Below are 17,516 nucleotides of genomic sequence, written 5' to 3'. Positions count from 1 at the left end.
AAGTAAAAGAGTAATTTATATTTAACACAATAAAACGCAAATTAAATGGACAGAAACAAAATGTAAAAGAAAAATTTAAAGGGGACATATCATTAAAAACTATTTATTGCTTTTTTCAGTGCAGTACACATGTACAGTATACATTTGGGTATCTGGAGTGCCTACCATCCCACAAAATGTGAAATAAGACAAACCAGTCTGTTTTTGTGGGCTGCCTGGATCAGAAAACATGTGATTCAACAAGCCATTCAGATTTGGCTCCCCTTCCTATGTCACATGCAGGTTCATTAGAATATAGCACCCACAGCTTGAGAACTACTTTTGCAAAGGTGCACCATATTTTTCTTACAAGCCAATCAGAGTGGACTGGGCTTTTTCAGGAGGGGGTCTTAAAGAGACAGGCGCTAAAACAGAGCGTTTCAGACAGAGGGTGAATACAGGTATATTCAGACAGACGGTATGAGTATAATAATGTGTTTTTTGAACATTAAAGTATGTAAACATATTCTAGTAGAAACCCAAAATACAAGTATGAACCTGAAAATTAGCATGATATGTCCCCTTTAAAATGAAAACAGACATAGATAGGGAGGAGATCAGGATGTGGAATTAGATTTACAAAACATCTCAAATCTTCAGAGAAGCTTATCCCAGCAAGTGTTGCATGATAACATGGCGTGCATTGCTGTCAGTGGCAGTGTTCTTTTTTAATACAACCGCTAGCAGTCGCCAAAGTCCGAAATTTTCGAATCCTTTCGGGGACAAAGGACTGAGCCATGGGAGACTCTGCATGCCTTTAGATACATACAGTAATCTTGACAGAGACAAAATAGTCCCAGTCTATCTGGCTACATGCTTAATTGACTCAAAAACAGATATTGAATGTGATTATGACGGAAAAATTTAGAAGAAAAAGTATCTAGATGAATATGAAAAAACTGCATATCAACTGAGTCTTTATTTCCTCTACACAATCAACATTGTATGTATATATGTGAATACCGTACTCACCTAATATGTAGGTAGGTGTAGCAGCTGTATTGGGGAGTGGAAGTCTAATGACCTGATATCCTGGGGTGTCTGGGATGGTGATGAACTGAATGGAGGGATGGAGATGAAGGATTCTGGGTGGAGTGGTTGAGGGGTCTGCCGGGGTCTCTGCTGGACTTGGCTCTGACCCTATAAAGGAAGCAGAGACAACATTTGTATCTTTCTCTGCCAGCAGAGTTTGTTAATCTTGAGCATACCAAAACAACGGAGGTTGAACAAGGAAAACAAGCTGATAGTTCATCTTCCAAGGCATTTAGATCCAAAGATTTTGTCTCATGATTGAGACTTTCTTTTTTAGCAGACTTAAAAGACAACTCAACAATAGAAGACTGATTGTCTTGGCAGATTACAACTGTGTACGGCGAGTAACTTTAAACTGGAATGAGAGGAGTTTTCATCATAGTGAGAACTAAATTGGATATCTAACAAGCACCAAACCGATCTGGAGGAAGTCGAGTGAGAGTTCTTCTTTTGGTTTGTCAGCCTGATCTCATCTGGCAACTTCACAATTTAACTTCCTGTTTCTCGATCTGCATTCCTATGCCATGAAGGAACCGAGTCAAACATAGCCAACAAACAACATCAACATTCAGATGTTTTGGTCTGTTTAAAACATAATCTTAAACATTACAGCGGCACGCAACGTATTACATTAGCATTTTACCGTGCAGTGTGGTAACTGATATTTCGTATGTCATTAATTGATGTATTTGCAGCAATGATCAAATGTTTCTCATCCCTTTAAAGGAGCAGTGTGTAGGATTTAGTGGCATATAGAGGTGAGGTTGCAGATTGCAACCAACTGAATACCACTTTGCTCACTCCTTCCTTTCCAAGTGTGTCGGAGAACTACGGTGGCCTTCAGGTAACGTAAAAACGCGAAAAGCTTTATCTAGAGCCACTGTTTTGTTTGTCCGTTCTGGCCTGCTGTAGAAACATGGCGAACTCCTTGAAGAGGACCCGCTCCCTATGTAGATGGAAAGGGCTCATTCTAAGCTAACGAAAACACAACACAAATTTTTAGTTTCAGGTGATTATACACTAATGAAAACAGTTATGATTATTATATTCCATTTTCACCATCGAGGCATTATCGGCCCTTTAAATGTTTTTTTTAAAAAAACATTCAGTGTCTATGTGTTCCCCTAAGAATTGCAGCAGCAGAAACATTATAAATGTACCTTGAGTGACAGTTGGCTTAGCCTGTGCCTCTTTGGTTTTTTGTCGACCTGCAAGAGATGAAAAACGACCAACGTTACAACATGACTCTTATCTAACCTCACATGCAGGCAGCCACAAAAGCAACAAGTTTTAGTTGCAGTTGGTAACTTTGAGCAAATATGATACAAAATTTATTTTTATAAAACTGTTACTACTCCTGAGAGTGGTGCAATCTTCTGTACTCCTAATGGCAAAAACAATCAATCCGAACTGAGCAGTCTCTAAGCAAACTCTGATCAAACGGTCAAACTAGGCAGCGCTGATCAAATATGAATCAATATTCTGTTACTGTTATACCTATTTCTCAAATGTTTTCAGAAACATCTTGTAGTGTACTGTTTAGCTGTAAAATGAGATCATGCCCTACTGTCAGGATATAGAGACCGTTTTATAAAAATAACATTTCATCATATTTGCTCAAAGTTACCAACTGCAGCTTTAATGCATGCTGTACATTTTTTTATGCATTTTTTCCTACCATTCCATGCAGCCATTGGTTTCCATTCATTTCTGTGCAATGTGATTTCATTGTTACATTATTGCTGCATGGTAATGAACTTTAAGCAAAGATTAATTTAAAAAAAAAAAAAAAATTGCGCTGCATCATCACATAACAATAACGTACATTTGGTTCAGTGTGATGTTTCAAAACTCTGCTGAATGATTTTCCTATAACACACTGATATGACTGACTAATGGCTGCCTGGAACAGTCTAACAAACACATAGACTTCTAAAACACACCAGCACAATTTGCATAATGACAAAACATTAGCCACGAGATGGGCTGGTGGCTCCCATGACACCGTGAGGGTTATATATTTCACAGTACCCCACATTATAAGCCAGGTCAAAAATAGTTAACAGACAGGAACCAAACAGACAATGTGGTTAGGTCACCTGCTGCTCTTTGCCTTTTTGGCCTAGATGGTGTGCTCTCATCAGTGCACTGTTGTGACCGGGGAACTGGAAAAGAGACATATAAAGAGAACATGTAAACTTGCCAAGCAAGAAAAACTGATACATTGGTTCAGACTTGCAGAATATTTTGGCTGCATTCCTAAAATTAAGTTTTATATGAAAAAGGGATGATCACACAACTGAGCAGATGTTGAGCTGCTGTTAGTAGGTTGTAGTTAGCTGTTGGTTATTTACCTCTGGCTCTTTTTCTCCTGGTATTTGTATTGCCTGTTACTTTATCCTCCTGTCCCAGCTGGTGGCTGTCTGGGCTGGGCAGCTCTGGTGCCCTGGGAAGATCACCTGAAAGTGCATGAAAGAGGAAGTAAAAGAGTCAGTGATGCAGTTAACAGACACAGTAACCAAAAAATATTGTTTTTCTCAGTAGTGAACTGAAAATCCGGCCAGTGAAGCATGTTTCTTGAAGATTAGAAAAAGGAAATGGTAGACGGTAAATCTTAAGGAAACATAGCCCTTGTAGTTCTTTTTGGCATTGGCTTTACTTCCTTACTGTTTGGGGTCATACAGACACCACTGCTAAATGTCTCCAATTTTTCACATCAAATTCATTTTTTTTTATTTTCTACTGATATGTAGAAATGTGTTGAATTTATAACCCTTCTCTTCTCAAACTGGGCTTGCACATTTACCTAAAGGTGACAAACATGCAAAAATGTCCATACAGCATTGTTATTATACCAAATAAGGAAGTATGTTACATGGACTTTGTATGTCTGTCTATCTGTTATCCATCCTCTGTCTACTATGTATGAATATGTTTGTTTTAAAGTTTAAATTAGACCTTTTCTTTTTCTCCTTTACTCTCATTTATTGTTTGTTATTCCACGGCTTTGTTGAATACTCGATTCTGATTGGTCAATCACGGCGTTCTACAGTCTGTTATTTCTTTATAGCATACCGTTACTATGTATAACAGACCGTTGCTATGGGCGCAGTTCTGATGTCGAACTCTGGCGGACCGTTTTTGTGTCAAATTATTGATTTCTTAAGTAAGTAGCCGTGTAATAAGCGGGATAATGTACAGCTAGCGTGTCATTGTTGTGAAATAAACTCCTTCAGGGCGATGCTGCACCCTGAAGTTGAGCAAAGGGGTGCGGCATCGCCCCTGAAGGAGTTTATTTCACAACAATGACCGTCTCGCTGTACATTATCCCTTACTTGTATGTCAGCAGTTGCAAAATGAAAAGAAGATCTCCTTACAGCAGGTGCTGAGTCCATTCTCACAATTCCAAAACGACTCGTCAAAGAGCATATCTTCATGATCTGCAAAGAGGGAATTAGACAATAGATCACCTTTGCGTTCATACTTGAATATACTGTACGTGTAAGTCGTTAAGTGTGTTATTACATACTGCATACGCTGTAAATGAATGAATATGTATGAGGACGTTTGGTTGCAACTTACCCAAACACTTCCCCAGGGATTCATCCAAAAACTTCCACAGTTCATCATCATCATTCAAGATTTCAGTTAAACATTCATCTAAAACACAAATAATGAGTATTATCAAAACATTCACAACAGTTTGCTTTCCTTTCTTTCATTCAGTATTTGCTAATGAATCATTTAAATCTCACAGTTCATTGGGCCTGCATGTCTGTTTCTGGGGCTGCTTTCCTAAATGTGGCACGTCTCAATTATAATGTGTGAGTTGCAGTACCAACATGTTATCATCAAGACAAGAGGCTGCAACAGTTCTCTTCCTACAGGAGAACCACGTCAGAATGACCTGGAGGAGCACAACAAGCTCGAGGTCTAGCTGCTATGCCCCCAGTTGGAGTCCTACAGGATATATGGGCTACTTTGTCAACCTGAACCTAACTCAGATATGCAGCTAAAACCGTTGGTATCAATAAATGTAATAAAAAGGCCATTATTGTATATGTGGTGATCAGGGGGATAGATGTGGTTGCAGAGGAAGAGATCAAATTTTCTGAATAACAAATGTCTTCTTCATCTCCTCTTTTTGTGTAGACTAATCAAACCAGTATATACAATACCAGTAATGTTGAAATACCAGCCCAAATACTGGACCAAATTTTCAGTGTCTTTGTTGCTTTCCTTGGTCTGGTCAGCCGATTAGACTGTTATGAGGTCATTAATTGGGCATTATCAGTGGTAAGCCCCATAGATGTGGGTCAGTAGGGCCCTGCTACACCTAATAGTAGGTTTTGCCATCTATTCACATGGTTGATTGCCGAAAGAAGGACTAAAAGAAGACGATATCAATGGTTATGACAGTAGCAACGCTATTATACTATAGTATAGATAGCGTAAAACACAGGGCTTTCACCAAAGACACCAATGTTCGCATCCCCTGTGAAACCAACAACGTATAGTTGTCTTTGTGTTCCCAATGTTATGTTTCACTTTTGAAACATAGGTAAGCCAAAACCCGATGTTTTTCCCTAAATTTGACTAAGTGGTTTTGTTGCCTAAACATAAAGAAGCCTTTTTCTTTGAGTTCAAAACATAACGTTTCATTCAATTTTACAACATGTGAGAACGTGTTGCTTTTAAGTTTCGCTTTCACTTTTACAACATAGTAGGCGTAATAATAGGTCCCTACTGACCCACATCTATAGTGCTTATAGTCAGTTATACGCACATGTAATGGCCTGATAACAGCTGAATCGTCTGGTTATAGACATGTCCGTTAGATCACTGATTATTTCATCAATTACTATCTCCATTGCTGCATTTAATGCAAAAATAGCTTGGTGGGGATCCAGGTGTATTGAGTAATGATAAACTTACTATATGTCCTTTAATGCTCCATCAGTATATCTTGCACTTGCAGTGTATTTTTTTATTAGGCTATTGGTATTAACATGGTCTGCTTCATATTTTGGATAAAATGGGGTAAAAGCAGTAGCTTTTCATGTAAACAGTGTGTTGATCCATGTTGAACCATTCAACCGTACAGTCTAGACGGGTTATTCAAACTCAAACAATACACACCTGGTAGATCTCCCCAGAAAGAACTGATCAACGGGTCCTGATCCACTTCCTGCATCTTGGCACCTGATAACACACATAAAAAAATTAAATTAAGAAAAGAAGATATTGATGCTTGAGGACTGAAAGCTAACATGGTCTGTTAAAGTTGCCTGTATTCAACTGATGGAAACCTCTTGGACCTGTGTGCACTGATTAGCAGCAGTGGCTCCTAATGTGTGTCACAGACAGCATCAGATGAGGATTAGGTACAGTATGTCAATGCAGCCACAACCGGTTTCTGTTTTTCACACTTTGCACACGTCCTCAGGTTAAGTTTCAGCATTTCCTCATTGCTAAATCGCTTTGTAAATACAACGCTATTGTCATCTTAAAATACAAGAAAGATGAGAAGTAATGTAATCCTCTGAATCACAAACCATTTGACCACTTTCATGTGCTACCTGTACCGTGCAGCTGATGAAAGGGCTACAGATTACAGAAGAAGGGTTTCCATTAATGCAGGACTTCCTGCATCTTTGTGCTCTAAGTACAAAATCAAAACAGTCTCAGAGCCTTGTACAGTCTGTCCTTACACAAAGATATAAAGGACACAGGGAATGACAACAGTATACCTGGCAGCTATACCAAACAAGTTAAGGTGATATGGATCATTTAAGAAAATAATGCCATTAGCCAGCCTTGGTCTCGAGATCGGTCTCAAGACCACTTGTCTCAGTCTCAGATAGAGGACTTTGGATTTTATTTCAAGACTGGTCAAGACCATAACTGCAGTGATATCACTAAATTGTTCTTGTACTTGCTTCCATTTGTTTTATGTGGGTGTTGTTCAGGGAATATGGATCTTTTAGATCAATTTGAGGAGTGCCTATGACGTGCATGTTCCACATTTTATTGTAAGTGTGTCATTCAGTGTGGGACTCGCACTGGTCTGGTCTTGGTCTGGTCTCAACCCCTCAAAGTCTTGGTCTTGTCTCGGTCTCGATACACTCTGTTCTTGGTCATGACTTGGTCTCGGTTTAGGTGGTCTTGACTACAACACTGCTATTAGTAAACAGTCCTATATTGAGCAACGCATGTACAAAGATCCCAACTTACATAATGTTATGTATCAGACTCAATAAATGATGATGATGATGGTGTGTGCATCTTAATGTTTCAGTTTGAAGGACCTACTTTAGGGGTCAAAAGCCTTCACAATAGATCACCGGACATACATCAACAACCAGGGGCCGTGTTCATCAGCGCTCTGAAAAATTACATCGAGCGACTCACACTCGCTTGCAAAACGAAAACAGTTTAATTTTTTCTTTGTTTATGTTTATGTTTAGTTACTGTGTGTGTGTGGTTTATGTCTATGAGAAGGATGTGGTGTTCTTCACTAGATGTCAGAGTGTGCTTGTTTCTTGTGTTTGTTTTTTTTCGTTTCATTTTCTTTATCATATTTTTCTGTATGTAAATTGTTGAAGTATGGATTTTTATGTACAGCATAATGAGTTTGTATGTATTAAAACATGCTATACATATAAATTGCCTTGACTGACAGAGAAGAGCAGCAGTGTTTCCCACTCCTCTTGTCCCTTCCATGTCCCCGGTTTTCCTCTCTGTTACCAGAACACCTGCCTGCAATCGATTCATCACCTCACCCAACTCCTGTTCACTACACGCCTGGCTACATTCAGCTCATCACCTCTTCTGCATATAAACCAGATTGTTATCTCAACTACTGTGGCAGCCATATGCTCAGGTCAAGCTTTAGTGTCCGTGAGAAGAGTTTTCCTTGTGTTCTTGTTTCCCAAGTTTAATGCTCGTTTGATCCCTGTGCTCCAGGATTCCAGTTCCTGCCACCCCTCTCTTCAATCCATCTGCATCAGCAGTAACATTACAATAAACCTGTTAAACTTCACCTTCCTCCATGCCAGTGTCCTGCGATTTGGTCCTTGTTACTACATCACATCAACGAGCAGCTCTGCATATAATAAAACAAATGCACAGTGTGCTGTATAAACCAAAAATCAAAGTTTGCTTACAAGAAAGCAACTTCTTCAACTGTTTAGCTAAAACTGTCCTATTCTGAAGATTGACTGAGATCATCATCATCATCATCATCATGACCAATGCTACAGTAGTCTCCGGTGCGTGCTTGCTTCCGTCTCTGTAAGGCCCCTTACCAAAAAAGAAGTTTATTCAAGTGTGCTATTACTATACTTCTTTTTAACTTAAAATAATAGAGTATACTTTCAGTTTACTTGGCTCATACAGAAAAGTCTAAGTATACTTTGCTCATACTGACAAGTATACAGAAATGTCTAAGTATACTTTGCTTATACTGACAAGTACAGAAAAGCCTAAGTATACTTGGCTCATACTGACAAGTATACAGAAACGTCTAAGTATACTTGGCTCATACTGACAAGTATACAGAAAAGCCTAAGTATACTTGGTTTGTACTGACAAGTATGCAGAAAAGTCTAAGTATACTTGGCTCATACTGACAAGTATACAGAAATGTCTAAGTATACTTGGTTTGTACTGACAAGTATACAGAAAAGTCTAAGTATACTTGGCTCATACTGACAAGTATACAGAAAAGCCTAAGTATACTTGGTTTGTACTGACAGGTGTACAGAAAAGTCTAAGTATACTTGGCTTATACTGACAAGTATACAGAAAAGTCTACGTATTGCTTGTACTTAATCTTTTGATCGAGATATACTTAAGAAAAGTATAATTAAGTATTCTTGCCTTATAGGCCTACAGAAACGTATACTTGGCTTGTGGTTGTGCTTACTTTTTTATAGAGTAGCCTTAAGGATGCTAAAGGGCTTCTCCTACCCAGCTAGAGAAACCTCCAGAGGACTCTTAAGTCAAAAGAAATACCCTAACTAGCTTATATTCTTACATTGGCAAGTAGAAGTAAAAGAAAAGAAGTATTTTTACTAAAACTTATATCAAAAATTCACTTTAAGCACTTTTGATAAACACAGACCCAGAATTCTGGATTTGTTTGTTTGTTTCTCAGAGGTGCAGAACTACAGTACATGGTTTAAAAGTAGCGATTGACGGGGTGACCTCGCACCTGAGAGATCAAGATGCCTACCACGAACTGCAACATCCCCGGTTTGAGCCTTTAATGCATCTCTCTCTCTCTCTCTCCCCCTCATTTCCTGTCATCTCTCTAGTGGTAATAGTGTTTACTTGTTGAAATTACAAACGATACAGTGTGTGACTCTGTATGGTGGGTGGTGAACGCGTGCTGTCACTTTTGCCTCGATGTAGGATTGTTTCAGAGACAGGCCCTGACTCGCCACACAGACTTGGATCACCTCACGCCATCATGTCTGTGTTCATCCTGGACTAATCCTGCTATCCTCACAAAACAAACGTGCATTGCGTCATAAATGAAAGATAGGGGATGCATTGTGACTCAGTAGTTAGACTTTCTGTTTGAAGTTGTCTTGGGGTTGTGTCGTGACTTTGTGGGTTCAGTTAGAGACAAAAATCCCTGCTTGCACGAACCAGCCGCTGAAATGCTTATGTCTTGATGACTCATTACATCAAAACTCACAATTTTCTGAAGATCCAATCGAGCTGGGTTGTAGGTAGGCAAAACCAAAGTGACTGCTGCCTGAAAGACCACAGAGGTTGTTCTGAATGCAGAATCTGTTTATAAAGATTATCGGCAGACAGACAGTTCCTGTGTATTTGGAGCTACAGTAAGGGATCGCAAAAAAAAGTTGACCCAGAAAAAAGTGCATCTGATCTGGTCAGGGTCAAGTGGCGTTTCAGTGGTTAAACCAGCACTATATGGGGAGCATAGGATTTTACCGCCATTTCTCTCCGTTTGGGGATCATTTTATTTCTGTGTGACTGTCAGTGGCACGATTATCACCCTCTATCACTATCCACCTTTTCACCTCTCTGTTCGGACAACTCTAGAGGCTCCACTTGAGCAAACGTTTAAAGAAAATTAACCACAGGTATCTTGGCTGTAAACATTTGGTACGAGTTCAAGGTACAGCTTGTGGTTCAGCTGGCAGAGGCAGACTTCCTCTCCTGCCAAATACAATGGCAAGTGTGCTAATGTGTTGTTGAGGTGTGGTGATGTCATCTCCTAAAAGATAAGATAAGTCCAAAATTCCCACCAGACACACACAAACACCCTTACCAAACAAAACTCATCACAACTTTGACTGACAACCAGCCAATCTGCACTTGCTGTACACTGTAGGGCAGAGCTGGACCGGCCATCTGGCATACCGGGCATTTTCCCGGTGGGCCGACGTCCTTTTGGGCCGACGTATGTCTTTTTTTCTTTTTTTTGGGCCATAAAACAGGTAAATCGGCCCATGTCTTTTCCTTAATTGACACTGGGCTGGCCCAATTGCTCTGTGCCGGGCAGCCACAGTGAGGAGGAGAGGGAGAGAGATGAGGGAGGGAGCTCTGTACAGCATGTATAATCCTAAAAAAGGGACAGCAGGGGCAAAAAAATTTATTATAACTGATGATTAGTTTATGCTAGATATTCACACGCAACGTTTATGCCAGAGGGGCAAATTATTCAGTTTTCTTTCCTGAGATTTAAAGGTAAAATTAAAAGTTCAACATAAAAATGGTGTTGCAGTGTACTTATTATTTTGTTATTTTCAATGTTTTAAAGTCACCAGAAGTCAGGAAACAAAGTCTCTGAAACTCAAGGTCTCAAGGTTGACGAAACAACCACATTTGAAGGGATTTCCTCGAACAGAGCCTTCAACAAAACATGGTACACACAGAACAAATGGCCGGTGATGGGGTCGGTCTGGGCCAAAATGCCAGGGCCGATTTGGATGAAGATAATACAAAAGTTGCTCATGGCATTTATAGCCCATTATTAAAGCAGTAGCATTGGGGTGGACTTGTCACCTGACAACACGCAGATATGAGCAGCTATGAGGAACTTGTCAGCTTTAAAAGGCAGCACAATGTTGCATGCTCAGTCGCTTCATCGATAAAAACAAACACATGCAGCACAACACATAGCAACAAGGTGAGAGATCGCTGCAATAAAGCAAAGAAACGCCTTAAATGCTCTTGAATCTTGTTCATGAATGAGTGGAAGTCATTGTTCATTGCTACAAGTGCTACTCCTACACACTCCCACACAGGCCCAGGCTGGCCACTGGTCTACTATGCATGCTTGTTTGTTTGGTGGGGGCAAAACAATGATTCTCAGAAATGAAAACACTTTCTTTTCATTCCCTTGGAAGTCCCCCAAAAAACCTTGCTTTCACTAACTTCCCCTGGCAACAACCTCTCATCTCATTTATGTGCCTTGGGGGGATACAGCAGGAGTCAGTTTACACACATGCGTAATGGAGTTCACTTCATTTATAATGGCTGAAAGTTTGGAGCGTCAATTCGTGCGTAAATCACCGTTAAAAGAAGCCCGGAAACCTATCAAACTCATTTTCATTATGGTTCATTATTAATCATTTAAAGGCAGAAAATATCAGACGGTAAAATGCACTTTTTTTTTTTTTTTCATGCTGATCCTGATTTCCTAATGTTGCAAAATACAACTTTTATCACTGTGCATCATTCAGGAAAACAACTTGAAATCATAAAGATACATAAAAAAGCTCACATAAGTCACATATATATATAAATAAATAAGAGAGGAAACCACCCCGACATCTTTTCCTGCATAGGCATAGTTGCGCACTTTGGATAAAAGCGCGCACAAGTCTCCCCATAACATTTACTCACTGGATGATGATCAGGTCCGCTGGACTCCTGCTGCTGTGCAATAAACTCCCAGCTTCTGTGTGTACATCCAACGCAGCATATAACCTCAGATACAGTATACCTCCAGTGAGTGTGTACCACACAACCTGCTGCGTCTTACAATAAACTCTGCTTTTACTTTCACTTGGCTGCGCATCGGAGGCGCCAATTACACCAATCCAAACCGTGGTGGTTTGGTTTGGTTGCATCTGGGTGTGGCATACTGTAGTTTTCGTTTAGGGGTTCATTTCACTGCTTTCATGAAGAAAGTTTTTAAAAACACACTCCTTAAATGATCAGTTGAACACAGAGGTTGTGTGGTACTGATGAGAGGGAGCACAGTCATAACTAAAAACCTAAATAACTATACATTACCACATTAACCACGTGCTCAAAAAAAAAGGTGTTGCTGACTAAGACTGTAGATCAAAATCAGACAGGTCAGATCAGACTAAATCAATCAGTAAAATGTACAGACTTCTGCTGCTCACACCTCTCCTGTTTCTTCAGTCCCTGGATGCTCTGGCTGCTACACTGTTAAGAATTTCACAGTAAAATAACAGTAAAGAACTGGCAGCAGGGTTGCCTTTATGTCACTGTAAAATTAACATTATTATACTGTCGCTGAAATTTACAGCTTTGTACTGTGACTGAAAAATACAGTTTGAACTGTTATTTTTTTTATTAATTTCACAGTATTTTACAGTTAATTTACAGTTTAAAGATACATTATATATCTGTTTTTCACCTTTCTTTTACATTATCTTACTGATTTGTTTTAACGCACTATTTAGGTTGTATTTTTTACATACATTTTAATAAACATTATTTTTTGCCTAGATGAATAGACTTAGCAGGTTACAGACATAGGAATAGTCACACTAAATACAATTAAAGGCACTTGTTAGGAAAAAGGCTATAATAGACTTGTTGACACTTTTCCCAAAATGTCTGTCTATATCTGGCTACAAGCACAGAATGCAAACCAGAACAACATGTGAGTGAAGAACAATAAAGCTAATTCACTGATTTTACAATCATGTACAATGTACAAGCCTCACATGTGCAGATCAGGTCCCAGAATTAAGAAAGTACTGCAAGAAACTGTTACTGATGATACTTTAGACAGTTGATCAGCAGTAAAGTGCTGTTTTTTAAGAATGCATTATAGTTCAGTTAAAAAACGGCCTATGAGCGTAATTTAACAGGCTTTCTTTTGTATTAACAGTAAAGCACTGTTTTTAGCCATAACAGGTTAATACTGTTGAAATCCTGCTGTAAATTAATAACAATTAAAACAGTATAGTAATTTAATTTGACTTCATTATAAATCCATTCATTGACTTGTCCAGGATTGTCTTGCAGATGAATGTCTCTCCATTAGACCTCCTGATTCCATTATGCCAGCTCAGCTCACCTCCCTTTTGATGTGAAGACAGCCAGCACCTGACAAGGATCAGTTATTATACTCTATTAATACTTTGATTTTATTTGAAATGAAGTCTCTGTAATCTAAGGATATTATTATTATTATATTTCATTTTATTTCATGTTTACTTGATAGGGACTAGGGTGACCAGGTGTCCCACTTTACGAGGGACTGCACAGCATTTTTTATCCCTTGTCCCACGTCCCACATATTGAGACGATGTCCCACATTTTCCTTGGCTCTAGTTTTCAATAGTCAAACCACTGCAGGACAGTCGCTTTTTTTAAAATCTGGCTTTCATCCAGTGGCTGTGAAGGCTGTCATCACGGGGCTGTGTTTAATGTCATACTGCACACACGTGGGTCGAGTGCAGGTTAACATTTCACCGTCTTTGCTACGCTACGCCCGACGGAGACGATTGCGAGTCAGCGCAAAGTCACAAGCTATGCAGATTTAAGCGGAATATGATGGAAACTACCACAAAGGAAAGGAAGAGCAGCTACAACAAAGACTGTGAAACTACTTATAAGTATTTATAAGCCGGTGGAAGGCAATTCTCAGAGTTTTTTGTGAAATTTTGCCCGTCAATTTCACACATACGACATGAAGCGTCACAATTCATGTGAGTCTCACAAGAAACGTGCAGCTCAAAAAGAGATGTAATCTATGGATGCATTCGGGCAAAGCACAGAGATGTTACAAGATAAGGGGCAGAATAGAAATGTTTATTATTTAAGTTAGATAGATATTATATCAAAATTGTAGACTTCCTCTCAGCCTTGGTAACATGTCCCACATTGTCCCGCACAAACATGCGCTTTCTCCCACATTTGGTTTGTTGGGATCTGGTAACTCTTATAGGGACAAATACAGTATATGTAGAAAATTGCACAACAATTTCCCAGTGCAATGAATCACAGCAATTGTGGATACCTCTCATTTACAATGCCCATCTCTAGAAGAGCCTTTAAAGGTGCTCTTCTGCCACTAGATGTTGCATTCTCCCTCCCTTGTTCCATTGCATTTACTTCACAACAAGACGTTGCCAGGCCCTTACCGTCAATCTCAGTCATTTATCTGTTTTTTCCAAACTAGCTGACGACCCAGAGATACCACATGATATCAATACCTTGTTAGAAGTGGGAACCAAATGTCAGATATCTTCCACCAAGATAAACAAAACATTCATTTTGGACCCGCCAAAAAATTAAAAATGATAAATTCACTATCGTAGTAATTTTTTTCAGGAAAAGCCATAGGCCACTTTTATTCAGCACCTTTCTGAAGGCTCTGTGGATGTATTATTTAAAAAAATTTTAATCTACCTACATAAAAATGTTATCAATTAGACCTTTAAAATAACAAATATAAAACATGTTCACAGAACAGAGTTAAACTATGTGGTACACACGTGTTCACCTCATAGGAACAGCACTTGCCAGCATACAGTATATACCCATACACATATCCCACTTCCCCTTTTTTCCATCATTTCCCTCGATGTCTAAGGTCCTCTTTCTTTTCTGGCAAAGTGAGCCCTAACTAGATATCAGACAGTTATGTTCAGGTTTTGCTTTTTGAGCACGTTTTTTCCCCAGCAAGGTGCTTTCAGCTGTCCTTGCATTGTTTCTCTTCCAAATAAACTCGGAAAAAAAGTTTGGAAATTTGTGTTTGGTCGATTATTTCTCTGTTGTTACAATGCTAATTGGCATTGTATTTTACATCGTTGGAAAGCCTGTTTATTTACCTTCACAATGATGTCCAACTTGTAAGGATCATGCATTTGTGGGATGAGCAGCACAGCTTATTATGCATTGATTGATATGCAGCTTGGGTGTGCTGTACTTGTTAGAGTGACCAACACACAACCACGCTTGCTGACCTGCAACGAATCCTGGTTGAGGAATGGAACGCCATCCCACAGCAACGTGTGACCAGGTTGGTGACCAGCATGTGGAGGAGGTGCCAGGCTGTTATGGCTGCGTATGGATCTTCCACCGCTACTGAGGCTCCTGATGGTGTATTAAATGAATAAAGTGTAAAATTGCCAATATGTGTTGTTTGTTTCTTGTTACTGATAGACATTTTAATCATCCAATCCACTAAACAACTCAAAACAAGAGTCAGTACCAACAGGAGAATACACTGTTTACCATTGACGGAGCATTTTGGCAGATTTTACTTGGGCGCTACCCACATAATCAGCTGTGCTGCTCATCCAACAAATGCATGATCCTTATAAGTTGGACATCATTGCGAAGGTAAATAAACAGGCTTTCCAACAATGTAAAATACAATGCCAAATGCCATCAAACACAAATTTCCCCCCCAAAAATTCTAAGTTTATTACAATATTAAATACATGCTCATACTGTATCTCTCGAAATCTACTATCGAGCCCTCGATTGTGCCCTATAAAACACACACTCTCACCTCTAGCTATGTACAAGGAAACACGGGGAGTTTTGACAACAAAGTGGAAAGTACCTGCTCTACCTGTTTCTCAGCGCCAATCAGATAAACCACCGATTATGTTGCCACACACGTGTCATCATACCATTAGTACCAGTTTGTCAACCACTAGCATGATTTTTTTCTTCAGAAACAAAGGGTGTGTGTGTGTGGACAGCATGTACAAGCAAACACAAGCACACTCAGTAATGGGAAATATGGCAGTCTCCTGACGGAGTATTGGAAGGGAAGAGTCTATGAACGAGATGACTGAAGGTGGGAGGAAGCAAAGACAAAAAGAGGGGAAGTAGAATGGGTGTCCATTCTTATGAAGTTGACTCAGAGATGATAGCAGTGTTTTGTTATTTGCTTTCAAACAAAAACACAAAGTCTGCACTAATGTTATTCTGAAACCTTTGACTGAGTGGGGAGAGGTCACAGTGGGTAACACCCACTTACAGTATGTACTGTATGAAAGTCAAGCTCCGCCCTGTAACTGGGTCATATTACCTTAATCTCCACAGGGCAGAACATTATTAGGGCCAAACATTTTTTATCTCTCTCTGACACAACTTTGTGGTATGTACACCGACAGCAGGTTTCCCACGGCAAAGCCTATCATGGCTGTTGAGTGTCTCAATTTGCATGACAAATATCAGCTGTTTAACCCTTAAAACCACCTGTCCACCAGTGGCGGAAGAAGAATTCAGATCCTTTACTTCAGTAAAAAGTATTAATACCACACTGTGAAAATACTCCACTACAAGTAAAAGTCCCACATTTAAAACCTTACTTAAGTAAAAGTATGTAAGTATTTTATCAGCAAAATGTACTTAAACCTGCAGTAGGTAGAATGTTTTTGGCATCATTGGACAAAAATTCCATAATAACCTTTCAGCATATTGTAATTCAAGTGTTCTGAGAGAAAACTAGACTTCTGCACCTCCTCATGGCTCTGTTTTCAGGCTTTAGAAAATGTAGCCCGTGACGGGAGACTTTGGCCAATCACAGGTCATTTCAGAGAGAGCATTCCTATTGACTGCGCTCCGGCTGGTGGGCGGTGCTTGGTATTTCCTTGACTGATCTCAACATAGCTGCGGGTCACAAACTTTATCATTTTACAGCTAAACAGTACACTACAAGATGTTTCTGAAAACATTTGAGGAGAGAAATAAGCATTACAGTAACAGAATATTGATTCATATTTGATCAGCGCTGCCTAGTTTGACCATTTGATCGGAGTTTGCGAGTGATTGACAGCTGCTCAGAGACGGCCGGCTCCAGCTCGGCTATGATTGGTTGTTTTCCTCTGGTCTGTGAAATCTTGCAGATTTTGCCGTTATAGGAGCACCGGAGGACACAGACGCACATGATTTTTTTTCAGATTACCTGTCTCATGTCAGGATATAGTGACCGTTATATAAAAATACCTTTTTTTTAATCATATTTGCTCCATTTCTACCCACTGCAGCTTTAAAGTGGTAAAAGTATTGATAGATTAGAAATGTTCCTTGTCGTTGTTACCTTAATGTTGTTTTTGGATTAATATTACTGCTGCATTAATGTGTATGCTGCATTTGACTGCTGTAGATAGTTTATACTGTTGGCTATACCTACAGCAATGCATCATATTCCTTAAGATCATGTTTGTAGTGTCGCTGTC

At 39.4% G+C, this 17,516-nt stretch overlaps 1 protein-coding gene across 2 annotated transcripts in view; it reads right to left on the bottom strand.

Annotated features, from left to right (window-relative positions):
* ciita (class II, major histocompatibility complex, transactivator) overlaps nt 1-17,516 on the bottom strand; it is a 29,340-nt gene that overhangs the window by 7,994 nt on the left and 3,830 nt on the right. The window contains exons 1-8 of one of the 2 annotated variants that reach the window (XM_037792072.1): nt 11,956-12,111; nt 6,211-6,273; nt 4,654-4,731; nt 4,449-4,511; nt 3,426-3,530; nt 3,171-3,236; nt 2,232-2,279; nt 1,012-1,179 (exon numbers count right to left, since the gene is read on the bottom strand). In XM_037792072.1, the coding sequence (XP_037648000.1) occupies nt 1,012-1,179; nt 2,232-2,279; nt 3,171-3,236; nt 3,426-3,530; nt 4,449-4,511; nt 4,654-4,731; nt 6,211-6,265 (583 nt within the window). In that variant the 5' untranslated portion in view covers nt 6,266-6,273; nt 11,956-12,111. Of the gene's footprint in view, nt 1-1,011; nt 1,180-2,231; nt 2,280-3,170; nt 3,237-3,425; nt 3,531-4,448; nt 4,512-4,653; nt 4,732-6,210; nt 6,274-11,955; nt 12,112-17,516 lie in introns of those variants that run through there. The other variant, XM_037792071.1, reaches the window with a different exon arrangement.

Source organism: Sebastes umbrosus, chromosome 14 (genome assembly GCF_015220745.1).
Source record: "Sebastes umbrosus isolate fSebUmb1 chromosome 14, fSebUmb1.pri, whole genome shotgun sequence".
Taxonomy (NCBI): Eukaryota; Metazoa; Chordata; class Actinopteri; order Perciformes; family Sebastidae; genus Sebastes; species Sebastes umbrosus.
Note: the sequence above shows the minus strand (reverse complement) of the source record. Positions and strands in the feature narration are given on the sequence as shown.